This window comes from Abrus precatorius, unplaced genomic scaffold (assembly GCF_003935025.1).
Source record: "Abrus precatorius isolate BTA unplaced genomic scaffold, Abrus_2018 Scaffold3, whole genome shotgun sequence".
NCBI classification, from domain to species: domain Eukaryota; kingdom Viridiplantae; phylum Streptophyta; class Magnoliopsida; order Fabales; family Fabaceae; genus Abrus; species Abrus precatorius.
The window spans coordinates 6,439,801-6,455,363 of NW_020874373.1; the positions used below are offsets into that span (position 1 = coordinate 6,439,801).

General features: G+C 32.0%; 1 protein-coding gene across 1 annotated transcript; it reads left to right on the top strand.

Annotated features, from left to right (window-relative positions):
- The first annotated feature begins 3,453 nt into the window (after positions 1 to 3,453).
- Positions 3,454 to 15,563, top strand: LOC113861016 (5'-3' exoribonuclease 4). The gene is made up of 22 exons (XM_027493607.1): positions 3,454 to 3,803; positions 4,337 to 4,439; positions 5,052 to 5,128; positions 5,211 to 5,402; positions 5,585 to 5,704; positions 5,813 to 5,875; positions 5,964 to 6,110; positions 6,202 to 6,366; positions 6,577 to 6,654; positions 6,858 to 6,944; positions 7,887 to 7,967; positions 9,928 to 10,023; positions 10,748 to 10,818; positions 11,701 to 11,829; positions 11,906 to 11,982; positions 12,063 to 12,103; positions 12,209 to 12,283; positions 12,765 to 12,916; positions 13,014 to 13,118; positions 13,195 to 13,270; positions 13,826 to 13,908; positions 14,273 to 15,563. Exons 1-22 carry the CDS (start codon positions 3,609 to 3,611, stop codon positions 14,919 to 14,921), a joined length of 2,862 nt encoding a protein of 953 aa, XP_027349408.1. The 5' UTR covers positions 3,454 to 3,608; the 3' UTR covers positions 14,922 to 15,563.

The following is a 15,563-nucleotide window of genomic DNA, read 5'->3' on the forward strand; positions in this document are numbered from 1 at the left end:
ATATCACTATTTGAGAACCCAAAACCCACTCAGAGGACGTGCCATTCACTTCAAAATCTATAAAACATGCTTCACTTAGGTCCAATAATAAGTAGATTACTTGTAACGGGTAGCTTTTAATTTATTTAAGAATTTATAATTTATTTAGCTTTAGTTAATAAGCTAGTGATAACTAAAAATTAAAGAAATTTACAACTTTTAAAAAATTATTTAATTTTAAAATTTAATTGTTGATATTTCTATTATATTTTTATCTTTATTTTTTGAAAAGATAGTTTATTATTTATACAATTAAATTTTTAATATGTTAATTTTATTACTATTTTCTTCTTTTCATTTTTACGGTGTTTTTTTTTCATCTTAATAATTAATAGTATATTTTTTTAAATAAAAATAAATTAAAAATATATAATATTTAAAAAAATAAGAAATAAAATTATTTAAATTTATTTATATAAATAATATTTATTAAAATAACATGTTAATATTAATAATTTTAAAAATATATTTAAGTTATTGTTTAAATTAATAATATATTTTTATTAATAAGATTATTAAAATAAATTATATCTAATTTTAATATTATATAAATATAATATTATATATTTTTTAAATCATTTAATGTAAATCATTCAATTTTACAATTAGTTTGTTAAATAATTTAATTTTATAAACTACTTATACATTTATATACATTTATATTAATAATATAAATATAATTCCAAGCGATTAAATTTAAAATGAATTTGAGACCCAACCTACTGATTAATTTGGTGAAATTGTGTTATGAAGTTAAACATTAAATAAAGATTAACACATTGATTAAATGAAATAAACACGAGTTAAGTTTTTTTTTTTTAACTTATCATGAACTAATTCATCTAACGCGTTTGTGCAGGATGGTTTTATTTTTATTTTTGTGTATTTTAAACTTTTTAATGTGTTATTTATATGGAAAAATAAATATTTAATAAAATTAGAGCATTTTACGTTAATAATTATTAATAATTAAATATAAATCAAGTACAAAAATAAATATGAATTATAATTACAATATCTTAAACATGATAAAAAAAATATTGTTTGATTTTCAATACCCTTTTTACTTCTTTTAGGATTTTGTTGAAAATTGTCATTTGAAAAATTTAGTTAATGCTGAAGTTTAAAATCAACTATTAATAACATAAATTATATAAAATATGCAAAATTAATGCTTTTATCTTTAACTTTAAGGTAAGTTTGATTTTGTCATCTACTTCTTTTTTATTTATTTTAAACTTTTGAGTTTTATAAAAGTTTTAAATAGTTTATTTTCTATTAAAAATGTTAATTTTATTTTTTTATCACTTGTACTGTTTTGTATTATTTATCATTTATTTTTCTCTCAAATCTTCTATTTTGCTATTATTTTAGGTTTGTGTAATATTTTATAAATAATATGTAAGGTCATTTTTTACATTTACATCATGTTATTATCACTTGCATTGTCCAAGTACAAGATGATTGGTCTTATTTTCATGTATGAGTATTTATTCTTTCTATATATCACTTGCGTTGTAAATGATATACTTTAAATTAATATTGGATGGCAAAAACACAAGTATTTAAATAAGGTTTAGCTAGTGTCCCTAAATCACATTTGTCATCGTTGTAGTCTAAGGATTCAAATGAAGTCTTTAACTTTGAATGTTTCAACTATGATTTTTAATATTAATAGTGTTGTTTTACAGAAAATTTGTATTCATAAAATATATATATGAAAATAAAAATGTTAAAATTTTTTCTCATTACATTATTTTTATATGTTGATAAAAATGTTGGAAACTTCTCTCGTTACATTATTTTTATACGATGATAAAAATGTTGAAAATTTCTCTTATTACATTATTTTTATATGATGAAATACAACTATACCTTGTGTCACATTAACAAGTTTGACAGTCAACATATTTTTGTTGCATTCAACATTTATAAAACTTGTACATGCACATTGATGAAAATCTTTTAAAAAAAAATAAAAGATATTAAAGTGATTACTATTTGCATATGTCTAAGTAAAAAATGTTGAGTAACTTGAACATATTGTAGAAAGAGAAGTTGCATTTAAAACAAAGTTTTACTTAACGAAAAACATTACAAGTACATATTAAAAGAGTAAAAATTCCAATATGAAAAATCATGAAATGAGACCAAATATTTTGTGTGTGCATGAGACAAGTGTCGGTGGCATAGTGCAAATGTAAGAAATGACTATAGTACATGTGATGGAAAAAAAAAAAGAGACTAAGTTAACATTTTGAATTGAAAATAAGTTATTTAAAATATCTATAAAAGTTAGAAGATTAAGATGACAAAAAAATTGGAAGACATAATTAAAACATATTTTAAAGTTGAAAAATAAAAATACAAAATTTGCTTATAAAATAAAATACTTAAATATGCCATATTTAAGTCTAAATATGCCATATCCTCTTTTTTATATTTATTTTCGTTTAGTCCATATTTTTCACAATGTTATTTTGTTTTTAATATCAATTGCTAATTTAGTTTATTAAAATATTATCAAATATCAATATTTTATAAACAAAATCCCAAAAGACTAAGAATAATAAATTCCTAAAAAATAAGAATCAAAATATTTTTTTTGAAATGACTAAAATAAAAAGTTTACTAACATATAAAGACTAAAAATATATTTAAGTTAAAATAATTTAAAGTATAATATAAAATTAAAAATAAAGAGAATGTGATATTTCAAGAAAAATAAATTGCACTATATTTTTCGTTCTTAGCCCGTGTGAAGAAGAGGAGTGTAATAAGAACAGGGCAAAATCAATGAATACGTGTATTTTATTTGAAAAACAAGAACAATGTATTCAATAGAAATTAACATTGTTTAAGTGTTTAGTTGATATTTTTTAAATAATAATTTATGTTATATAAATAACAATAAAATTTATTAGAATATATTAAAATATTTTATTTTGATAAAATATATTAAAAATATCATTGAAATAAAGTAAAAAATGTTTAAAAGTTATAAACAGTTTTATAAATTGTCCATAAAACATTTAAAAAAATATTTGATATAATAAATTATAGTTATTATACTTATAGTTATTTTAAAAAATGATAATTAAATTTATGATATTATTTATTATTTAAAATAATTTTATCAAACAATAACTTAAATAAACTTTCATTTAAATGCATTCAACAAGAAAAAAAAAATCATTTTTTAATTTTTAGCTTGTATAAAAATATATAATAAAAAATTATTCAAATTTTATTAATCATAAAATTTAATAAATTAATAATATAAAATATTAATAATCTTTAATAAAAAATATTATACTCTTAAATGCGCATAAAATATTATTTTTATTAACATTTTTATATAATTTTTTTTTTGTCTTCTTTATTGTGATTTCCTCCTAGACACTCTTAAAAGTGGGGGTATTTCCGTCTCATCAAGTAAGGCGGCTATCGCAGCCGCCCGTACATTCTAAACGGTAACACAGATCTCCATCTCCTCTTCATTATTTGCTATTTTCCCCTCTCTAGTCGTTTCTGAACCGGACCGAGCCGAGCCGAGCCGAGCCGGTAATATGGGAGTGCCAGCGTTTTACCGGTGGCTCGCGGACCGGTACCCGCTCTCGATCGCCGATGTCGTGGAGGAAGAGCCTGCCGCCGGCGACGCCGGTGTTAACGTGTCTAAACCTAATCCTAATGGCATGGAGTTCGACAACTTGTACTTGGACATGAATGGTATCATTCACCCCTGTTTTCACCCCGATGGCAAGGTACCTACCTAACTGCTTCGCTTAACCTCATTTTGTTCAATCCACTTTGTTCCCCCAATTCCATTTTCATTTTGTTCGGAACTTGCAACCAATTGACCTAATATTCTGTTGGTGTTAATACTCCTTCATTGGTTGAACAGAGTCAATATATATATATATAGCCAAAGAGAAATTTACTTAAAGAGCAGAAAATTGTAATAGTGAACTTCTGAGATTTCTGTTTCAACTTCTCGTATAAAATTCTATTTACACATTAAGGTCGCTTGTTCCTGAATTGCTTGTTGAAAACTGGAATTGTTGCATTTGTATGCTTTATCAACTGGTTTCCACTTCATAGAGGTTTTTTTTTTTTTTTTAAATGAAGAAACGACACCTTACATGATCATGTGAGTAGGGTGAAACCGCGTAAAAAGTAGACTACACTATGGCAATTGGGATCTGTAATTTCTCTGTTTTGTGTATAAAAAGCAAATAATTTTTGTAATCTATCTTTTCTATTTACCCGCTGCTGCTTGATTAATTTTTCAATGCAGCCAGCACCTGCTACCTATGAGGATGTATTCAAATCAATCTTCGACTACATTGACCATCTCTATTCGTTGGTTCGCCCAAGGAAGCTTCTTTTTCTTGCAATTGGTATGTTGATTTTTCTTATTATCATATTTCTCATCTATGAAACACCAATATTTGCATTTGCTTTGTGTATGGTATCAGATACTTCTCTGATACTGGTACTTGGATACTTCTCCAATACTTCATCTCACTGACAGATGATACTCACTGATGAAGTAAGATTGACACTACTCCTCTTTGTAAGCAATAAGCAGTGATTTATATAGTTTCTCATTGTGGAGGATCTGCCAGGTCAGCTCCTTTAAGTTATAAATCCAAGAGATTTGATATCTCTAAGGATACCTAGAAATCACACTAAAGAAGTCAATAAAGAAGTTTATAAACATCTAGCAACTTGGTTTCCCTTAAGTCTTCTATTTCTTTTTGATGACTAGTAACTGGGCACATTCCTGTATGGTTGAACATTCAAATTTAAGTGCACATCTTTTCAAGTAAAAGACTCATAACTGTTTTGTAAAACAAAATAGCCAATATGGAAAATTAAAAAATTGCTCAATTTTTGGAAGGCGGTAATCTTTTTGTCTGTAATATTAGGAATTGTGTGTCTGGTTTCATTTTGAACTGCTTTCTCATTCCAACCATTTCTTTCCTTTTGTACTTTTCTTGCCCCTTCAGATGGTGTTGCACCAAGAGCCAAAATGAATCAGCAACGCTCACGGCGTTTCCGAGCTGCTAAAGATGCAGCGGAGGCTGTAAGAATATAAATATGCTCCTGTTTACAATGACCTCCTATTTCTGTTACAAAAATCCTTGAGTTGTGATGTGATGTTGTAGGAAGCTGAAGAGGAGAGACTCAGGAAAGAATTTGAGGGTGTAATGGAACTCTTGCCTTCTAAAGACAAGCCTGAGACTTATGACTCAAATGTCATTACCCCTGGCACTCAATTTATGGCAGTGCTGTCCGTGGCTCTTCAGTATTATATACAGACTAGATTGAACTACAATCCTGGTTGGCGGAATACAAAGGTGTACTTGATCTTATCCTATTTATTCTTTGCCCCCATGATCCCTTCAAGATTGGATATTCCTTCCTTGTGGAGCATTCCTGTCTATTTTCTTTTCCCATATTGTATACACATCTGATTTTCAGAATAGTCTGTTTCTATATATTTATTTATGGAGCTGCATTGGGTATTTTTTTTTTTAAGGTTATACTTTCTGATTCAAATGTTCCCGGTGAGGGTGAACATAAAATAATGGAATACATACGATTGCAACGTAACCTTCCTGGGTTTAATCCAAATACTCGACACTGCTTGTATGGATTGGTGAGTTTTTCTCCAATTTTGAAAATTTCACTCTATGTGATGTAGGTGTATTTATCCTTTCCTTGTTTTTAATATGGTATGATGTCATTGATGTGACCTTTGAATCAGGATGCTGATTTGATTATGCTATCCTTAGCCACACATGAGGTTCATTTTTCAATATTGAGGGAGGTTAGTTTCCAGTGTATAAATTGTCATGCTGTGTTTAGCTCATTGACCCCAATTGATTGCCTTGATGATTCATTTCATGAGTGAACAGGTAATCACTTTTCCTGGACAGCAGGAGAAGTGTTATCAGTGTGGCCAAGTTGGCCATCTTGCAGCTGAATGTCGTGGAAAGCCAGGTGATAAAGCTGAAGACTGGAATCCTGATGATGATACCCCTATTCACAAGAAGAAATATCAGGTTGGAGTATTGGAATCCAGCATTTTAAGCTTAATATTTATTTTTCTTTTCTGTTGATTTTTAATTTCAACCTCAAACCTTGCATGTACAGTTTCTTAACATCTGGGTGCTGCGGGAATATTTGCAATATGAATTGGAGATTCCCAACCCTCCTTTTGAGATTGACTTCGAACGCATAGTGGATGATTTTGTATTTCTATGCTTCTTTGTTGGCAATGACTTTCTTCCACATATGCCAACATTAGAGATCCGGGAGGTAAGCATGTAGAGGGCACCATCACCATGTTTTATTCAGCTGTAGCTTGAAGCAGAAAGTATGCCAATGCTTTCTGCTTCTTGTAATTAATGAATGATTTTAATTATTTTAAAAAGAAACTTGGTTAAGTTATTCCCTTTTATCTCCTGTATTTCCCTTTCTACTCAGTTGTCAATGTTGTTCTCTTTGATAAGCTTTTTACTATTTCAGGGGGCTATAAATTTATTGATGCATATTTATAGAAAGGAATTCACTGCCATGGGTGGTTATCTTACTGATGCGGGTGAGGTAAGTTTCTATTTTCTGAAATTCAATTAAGTTGTGTTTGTCATTTTGTATGTTGTTGTGAGGCTGTTATGTATGCTGGTATGTGACAATCTTTTCTGGCAGTCATCTTCCTTTAATTGTGTGTCTTATGTCTTTTAGTCATCCACCTGGAGTTTTTTCTTTTTCAACGATTGTTGTAATAAAAATATCATTAAATCTTCCAGGTTTCCTTGGACGGAGTGGAACATTTTATTCAATCTGTTGCAGTATATGAAGATCAAATATTTCAGAAACGAGTTCGCATTCAGCAGGTATTGTGATTTTTTTGTTTTGACTATCCCTCTTTTGAAGGGATAATTATGAATTCTTAAATATCCCAACCCTCTGAAGTTTTGCGCTAGTAAAATTAATAGCTGTCAGAGTTCTGCTTATATTCATGGTTCTGTATATTTAGAGGTGGGTTAGCTGCCTTGAAGCATTGTAAGAAAGTTCTTCTGTTGATATTGACATGGAGAAGTCTTCAATTCATTGTGTGTATTTTGGCCCATTTTCACTGTTGTAATTTTCTAAAAGAGCATTGCCTTTTCTTCTCATCCATGATTTTTTCTGTCTATTTGAATTGATTTGGAACTAATTTGGTAAGAAGACTTGGAGTGTTCCAGTGTTCCTCAATGATACTGTTTTTGATTTAAATTTGCATTGAGCATATATAGAGGGACTAAATTGGCTTTGGATGCTACACAGATTAAATAATTATTAAAAAGGGGCATAAACTCTAGCTGAAGCATAAATTTGATCTGGCTGTATCATGCTTATTTTGGGAGTGGAGTTGTCCTCTAATTTTTCATTGAATGGAGGAAATGACTGTAAGTAGAGTTAAGTGGTTAGGCAGATTTTGGTTGGTATGTAAAGAATTATTTTGGACCTTTATCCAATAAAATTGTAGAGGATAATTCCTTAATAATTTTTAACTCTCAACTCTGGTGGTAACTTGTTACAGACAGGCAAGTTCATGAGCCAGCATACATATATATGAACTCTCAGTATTTATTGTTCTGAAAGGAATTCTGATGTGGGGTATACTATGACATTAGGCTTTACATCTGGGGGATGTCTTTCAAAAGTGATACTAATGTCTGTTCAAAGCCTTCAAATTAATTTTATAACTCATATGCTTGAGCTTTATATTTCTATAATATGGTTTTAAAGTTTACTTCGTGATATGCAATATCTGTGATTTGATTGTATTTCAGGCTACTGAAATTAATGAAGAAATGAAAGCTAGGGCAAGAGGAGAGATGCCTGAAGAACCACGGCCGTCAGTTGTGGATAAGGTTCAGTAATAAGTTGTATTGCTAGAATCTTTATGAGCATTTGATTGAATTTAGTATTATTTAGTTGTCTTTTTAAACTTGTGTTTGTGAACTCCATGATAACTTTCTGAATCCCAAACCATAGTGATTCTAGTGGCTTCCCTAACATACATCAAGGGTGATTTGTCTAGGTTGTGATGGGTGATTAAATTTGTTTTCCCGTAGAATTATGGTAATCAAAATAGCATTCTGACTTCTGACTTACAGAGTTGCATGCTTCTATTTATTCCAAAGGATCGTCTTGATCACAGCTCAGAACACAATTTGCTGGGGGTGATGTAAATAGTAAAATAATGTGTTGGGTCCAAGACAATTGGGCCCTTGCTTAAGACATACCAGAGGAAGAGGGGTAAAGGAGGAATTGTGGGTAGAGAGGCTGTTAGAAAAGATTCTAACTGAATAACAAGTTTAGTGACGTGGAGGGGTGAGGATGAGGGAAGGAAAGCAATATATTGTAGATGCTAGTGAGAGGAGGGTAGGATTTATCTGGGAGGTTATTTGGGGGGTGGCTGCTGAAGGACAGCCTCATTGTTTTCTGCATTGGTCCATTAATTCCTTTCTGTTAATTCTAGTTTTTCCCTTGTAACGTCAGGGATATTCCCTGAGTTTTCATTTGCAATCCAATAGTATATTCAGTTCCTATCATAATGTTTGACTGTAAACACTCTGTGTTTAGCAGTGTGTTCACAGAAAAGATTGTTGTTTTAGCGTGGTATGAGGAAAAAACCAGTGCAGCTGAATATTTCTGTTTCCTTGATGATTGGGCGGTGTTGGTTCCTCAAACCATTGCTGCTGCTGTATTGTTCAACGCACCACTGCAACCTTGTGCTATTAGATGTGTGACATTGTGACACTAAATATTGGGTGCCTCTGTTTCTGTGTGAATGAGATCTGAGTGGGCTGCTTCTGCAGTTGCTACCTACTTCTGTTTTTGTTGTCCACTGATTTGTGGGTGTGTGGAAAATTTTTGTGTTCTGCTGGTCAGTGGGTGATGCTTTTGTGGTTCCCTCTTTTCCCCACTAAATTTCTGTTTTTTCTCATATTAAAAATGTCGTCAGGGAGCCTTATAAGGATGGTACATAAATTTACAACTTCCATCACTGATGTATTTTGAATTAGAAGATGCTTAAATACTAGTTGTGAGTGTACTTTTATTGTTATTATGCTTTATTTGTTTTATTGTCACGTGACATATATATATATAAATTAACAGATAAGATCTACCTCCCTCGTCTGATCCTATGCAGGATCTCTATTTTGGCAGCCTTGGAAGTAAGGTTGAAGAGCTTGAACTTACTCCTAGTTTGCCTCATTGCATTTATGGCTAACCAGTTGTGGGGCAATCTGATAAATTTTAGCGAGCCATGTTGAAGGGTTGTACCTTGTACTTCCTTTTTTGTCATTTTTTGAAATAAGAACTGCACAGTCAGTGCTGGAAACTACTTCAACATCTGCCTATAAATAAAAGGAGTTTGTTTCAGTTGATTTCAATTTGAACTTTTGAAGTTAACTACTTGCTAGTTTAACTGTTCGGATGCAAAAAAAAAATTGTGATTTATTTGTGGCTCTTCTAAAACAACTTCATTGATCTTTTACTTTTCTTATTAGTGTGTGTTTTTATAAGTGGCAACAACTGATGATAACACTTACTGTCCTGACTGGAAATTGTCCTTTTGAAATTAAATGTTCCTTTTGTTAGCTGAAAGTAGCTAAAGGATCCTTGATCAAATCCATAGAAAGTATTATCATATATAGTTAGCCTGATAGTATTTAGGACAACATATATATATTTTTTGTCAGATACAATTCATACAAAGTATGTATGATCACTGAATAGGGAAGCTTGGCCAATGTCAGACCACATGAAATCCAATATGATGAGAAAATTTGTGAACTACAAAGTTTTTGTTATTTTTTTCAGGTTAAGTTAGGAGAGCCTGGATACAAGGAGAGGTATTATGCTGAAAAATTTGGTGCATTGGATCTGGAGGAGATTGACAAAATCAAGAAAGATACAGTATGTTCTGCCAGTATTCTGCAATTGTTTGCTGTCACCCCTTTCATACACATTCATGACTTAAGTTTTTTAACACTAAAAATTAAGTACCATATTTTTAATGATAAAAGATTCAAAATTTCTGAAACACACCTTAGACAAGCATACAAGGGCTTGTTACTTTGTAAAAATGTTTTCAGTTTGTACTTTTAATTACTAAATTTTCATCTTGTTCTCACTTTGTTTTTTGTTTTCAAAAGTTTGTAAAAGAAACAATGAATAACTTTTTATTGTTTTCATTGTTTCCCATACAAACTTTTGAAAACAAGAAATAAAGTAAGAACAAGGTGATATTTTGTAATTAAAAGTGTAAATAGAGAAAATTTCTCAAACCAAATGATCCCCAGACTTTTCCATTTTATTTTTCAATGGTATGTCAGTCACATGCTGTTGGTGTGTCTTAAATTCTCGATCTTTCTCCCTGCCTGTGTTTCGCAAAAAGAGGTAGTGTGCTTGTACAGTTGCTCAGTATGTCATGCTCATGAGATAATAAGGGCTTTGGCTTGAATGAAAATTTATATTTGTTTTTCTCATGAATTGATTGATTAGTTTTTGTTGGATTCTATTTCCTTTTTACTTTCTTGATGATGACTATTTTACTCAAATCCAATAATTTATGTTTTTCATATATACACACACACACACTACCTTAGAAGATGGCTAATTGTCTTAGTTTTCCTTGTAGGTCCAGAAATATGTGGAAGGCCTTGTTTGGGTTTGCCGGTATTACTATCAGGGTGTCTGCTCATGGCAATGGTTAGTCATGCTTTTAATAGTTATAGGTTATATCTGCTCCCTATTCCTTCTATTTTCTGTTACTGGATTGTTAAGATGACACGTTTACATGCATAATATGCTGTGAGTAATCAGTTGTGGTGAGAAATGCACTATTAAACTCATACTGATAAAGTATATCCCCTCTATTGGTCCCTCAAAGGATCAATTCATTCAATTGCAACTGCTTAAACCTTTTATTACTACGAGCCGGTTTTGTCTGGAATTCTGGATGTTTAGTTGACTTTATGATTGTTTGTTGGCGTGATAATATCCTAGGCAATGGGTGTTTTGAAAAATAAATTTATTAATATGTGATTGGTAAAGTTTTATTGGTTAAGTTAACATTTAATTATGTTGCACTTACAGCAATGGGTACAAGTGTCTTTTCATACACAGGTTTAGTAGAATCAAGGTGTTAGGTTGTTGTTTTGGATATGCCAATTATTCCTCATTTTTAATTAACACTTGGTGGTGTTCCCTCTCCATATTGTAGTAAGATGATCTAAAAATTTTATGCTGCTTTGCATGAAGGATGATGAGAAGATTAAAATATAATGGGTTGGGTGTTTTCTTTCATAATTGTAGTATTGTACTAAATTACTTGAGTTTGGCTTCATGAATGTCTTGGTCCACATCTTTTCTTTTAGCAAGTTCTTTGTGCATCTCTTCAAACCTTGTAACTCAGAACTATTAAGTTTCATTAAATTCTGTTATTATTCCAAATATGCTTGCTAGCTGGAACGTCTACTCATGATTTTTTGGGGAACATATTAGATATAATAGGGACTAGATGCCTTGATTTTAGGTGCATTATAATGTATGGCTATTGTTCATTTGTTTTGCCGTTGTTTGTTCCTTCAGGTACTACCCATATCATTATGCTCCTTTTGCTTCTGATCTTAAAGATCTAGCCGATCTAGAAATAACTTTTTTTTTGGGAGAAGCATTTAAACCATTTGATCAACTCATGGGGACCCTACCCGCTTCAAGGTTTCTTCGGCTCTCCTGTCCTCAGATCTATCATGTCATGCATTCTGTGCTGATGCTTGTTAAGTTCTTGTTGCAGTTCAGGTGCTCTTCCTGAAAAATATAGGGATTTGATGATTGATCCTTCATCACCTATTTTTCAATTCTATCCTGCTGGTGAGATTATTTGTCTGTTGTTAACATATTCTTCTGTATCTTATATAGTTTGTAGAATTACTTGTATTTCTTTTTGACAGATTTTGAGATTGATATGAATGGAAAACGATTTGCATGGCAGGTAATATAGGTTTATTTTGTGGGTGTGTGTTTGTGTCTGTTATAACATTTTATTGATGCTTTAGAATGAAGTGGGAGTTAAGGTTACTGTTGGAGTGTTTTTCAGGGTGTTGCCAAGTTGCCATTCATTGATGAGAAGAAATTGCTTGCTGCGACAAGGAAGCTGGAAGGCACATTAACGGTCTGGAAATGTTTATTATTTTTATATTTTTAGGGCAAGGGTGTTGGTTGTTATGATACTTATTTCTAGTCTACTAAATTTATGACTAACCAAATCGGATTTGTGCTCCAAAGTTGTTGATGTGAAAATTTCATCGAAGAATAAATTGTCAAAGAAGTTGACAGTTATGGTTTATCAAAACAAATTGTTGATTGGCTATGGCAACTTTTAAACAGTTCTGTTAAGTATACACTATGTTAACACTGTTAAATTTTGCACAATTATCTCCAACTCTTTGCTATGCAATTGCTGGATTTTTTTGTAAATTTTGGTTTGAGCTGGAAATTGACTCTATATATATTTTTAGTCTTGTAGAGGTTAACCACAGTTGACTTTGAGTCATACTTTTGCCCTGAGTTGGCCAACACCACATGAATTTGTCAGACCAGCTTATTTTTAGTTGTGTCTTTGTGTTGACTTCATTCTGATTTGTTATGTGCAGGAGGAGGAACAGCTCCGAAATAGTGAGATGCTCAATTTGCTTTATGTCAATCGTGGGCATAAATTGGCTCCACATATCTTGTCATATTACCAATATTCTTCCGAAGTGCCCATGCATAAAAGACTTCCTCTTATAATTGACCCAAGTACTAGGTTAGTGAATATGTTTTGGCAATGGTCATCAGTCTTTATCATAAATATGTTTGGTGATTGTCATCAGTCTTGTGTGTTCTGCTTTCTTTATTAGCAGCGATGGTATGAATGGATATCTTTGGTTATATGAAAGAAATGTGCTCAGAACCGTTGTATCCTCTCCCATCAAGGGATTGCAAGACATCGAGTATAATCAAGTTTTGTAAGTTTTGTCCTTTACACTTGCCTGGTATTTTAAAATCTTTGGATGAACTCATGTTGAGTGTTTCAAATTTCAGAAATATTGCTTATCTTAATCCTCTTAAACATAGACATATCCCAAAACCTCCGGATGGTGTAGTAATGCCCAAAAAGGTTCGTATACCAACTTCTATTAGATCTGACATAATGGATTGATCCTGTGGATGGAGCTTCATGATTCATTTATTTAGGTTAAAATATGCTTTTTGTGCTTGAAACATTAGTGAATTTTGATTCTAGTCTCTCTATATTGTGTCCATTTGATCCCTGATTTTATTGGAAATAGTGTTTTCAGTCCCTGTCATGAGTGTAGGTCTAAGTGCTGATGTGAGAATCAAATCATTGCCACATGGCATAACCTGATTAAGCCACATCATCACTTGGCAAAGTGCAGGAACTAAAACACAAATTTTGATAAAATCAATTATCAAATGGAAATTATTTTTATAGGGACCAAATCAAATGTTAATTTTTTAGGGATGAAAAATACACAACCCATTTATTTATATTTATAACATGGTTCAGATAGTTGCCATGACTTGATTCATATAATCAATTATTATGTTTTTCTATTTTATCGTTTTCAAAGAAAAATATATATATTCACTATTGTTTCCTATTTGTCATTGGTATATATCTCATTTACTTTGACATTGGTTATGTTTGCAGATATTAAAAGCCATTGATATTAAACCTTTTCCCGTGTTATGGCATGAAGACAATGGTGGTAGGCGGCAACACAGCAGAGAAAGGTGAGAATCGTATTCCTGAGGTCTTTAGATTGGTGTATTATATTTTTCAAATTCTTGCAGTCTAGGTTACAATGCAGAGTCGGATTGAATTTAATGTTCAATGTGGTAGAGGTAGTGGTACTGGTATTAATAACTATCGTATGTGGACAAAATGTTTAGAAGAAATTGTCCATGTTTACTTAAAGTAATAGTTTTGTGGAAAATCTTGAAAATTCCTTCTTGTGTGAGTTGATATTTGATGAGTTCTCAATGCCTGTCAAATTAAGCTTGCAAAATGTATGATGCATGAAATCAGGTCTTTATCACGTGTATGATAAGACATATTTTGTTAGAGCTCTTACTTTTTCTGTGATGCATCTGACAGACCACAAGTACCTGGAGCAATAGCTGGCCCTCAACTGGGAGAAGCAGCACATCGTCTTGTCAAGAGCTCCCTTAATATTAAATTGAATAATACACCATATGGATCGCCAGAGCAGCTTCCAGGCCATCATGCCAATAGGCTCAGATCAGCTGGACCCTCTGGATCTGGAAAATATTTTGGCGAGGACACAAATAGTTATGGTCAATATTACAATCACCAGGGCATAATAACTAGGCCCAGATATCCGATCTCATCTAATGGTGGACAAGACAGACAGAATTTAAGGATACAAGATAGGTCGCAGCACCATGAACAGTACCACAATGGGAAAACTGGGTTTTATACTTTGACAATGGAGGAAGGTGCGAGACCTAGGTCATATGCAGTGCCTTCGCCAAGGACACCTGCAGTGATGTTATCAAGGCCTCCTAATTCAGGGCCTGTAACCAATCTACATAACCAATTTGTGCAGAACTTGGGTCCTCCTATACCACCTCCAAAGTGGATTACTAAAGCACCAGATACAAATGGAATATATGCTAGGCATCAAGAAGCTGCATTGGGGGGAGCCTATGATAAGCACATGAAGAAGGTGTACCAAGTTAAAACTCGTCAACCCCAAGATATGCCAGAGTATGAGAATCAATAGTTTTTGTTTTGGATTTTATTTGCCTTGTGAGCGAAGCGCTCTTCCTTCTCTCAGCCTGTTCCTCAAATTGGAGCTCATCCAAGTTCAGTAATGGAGTTTGAGGGGGCAATTATTTGATACCGTGATGCATTAGGCAGACAAATGCTTGTCAAAGCTTTCGATAACAGTAATCTGCAGTGAAGGTGCTACCGAGAATTGTGTTCTGCCTTCACTGGCACGGGCACTTCCTTGATAGTTTTCTTGGCTATACCAATTGGAAAGGTGGGAGAGCTATATTAGATTCAAAATATTCTTGCTTATACTAATGAAGTTGGTCGAGGCCGATAGAGGATATCAATCTAAGTATTGTAAAAACTTGTAATTGCTGATTTGCTGTACGCGGCATGAGTAGGGCAGCATGTATAAAATTCCGCTGCGCTCAATTGCACTTCTATGATCTTTGTACCATATTTGACTTGGATAGACAATCGCAAATTTGAGGGGAAAAAAAAGACAAGTTTTTTTTTTTTTTCGTTTTTGGTCCAAACTAAACCTGAATGTATTTGTTTCTCATTTAAATTTGTCGTTTCTCTTATTTTAATTAAATGTGTGTAACCCTTCAAAATTTGGAAGAGTAAATTTGCCTCACTATGTTGTTTTGAC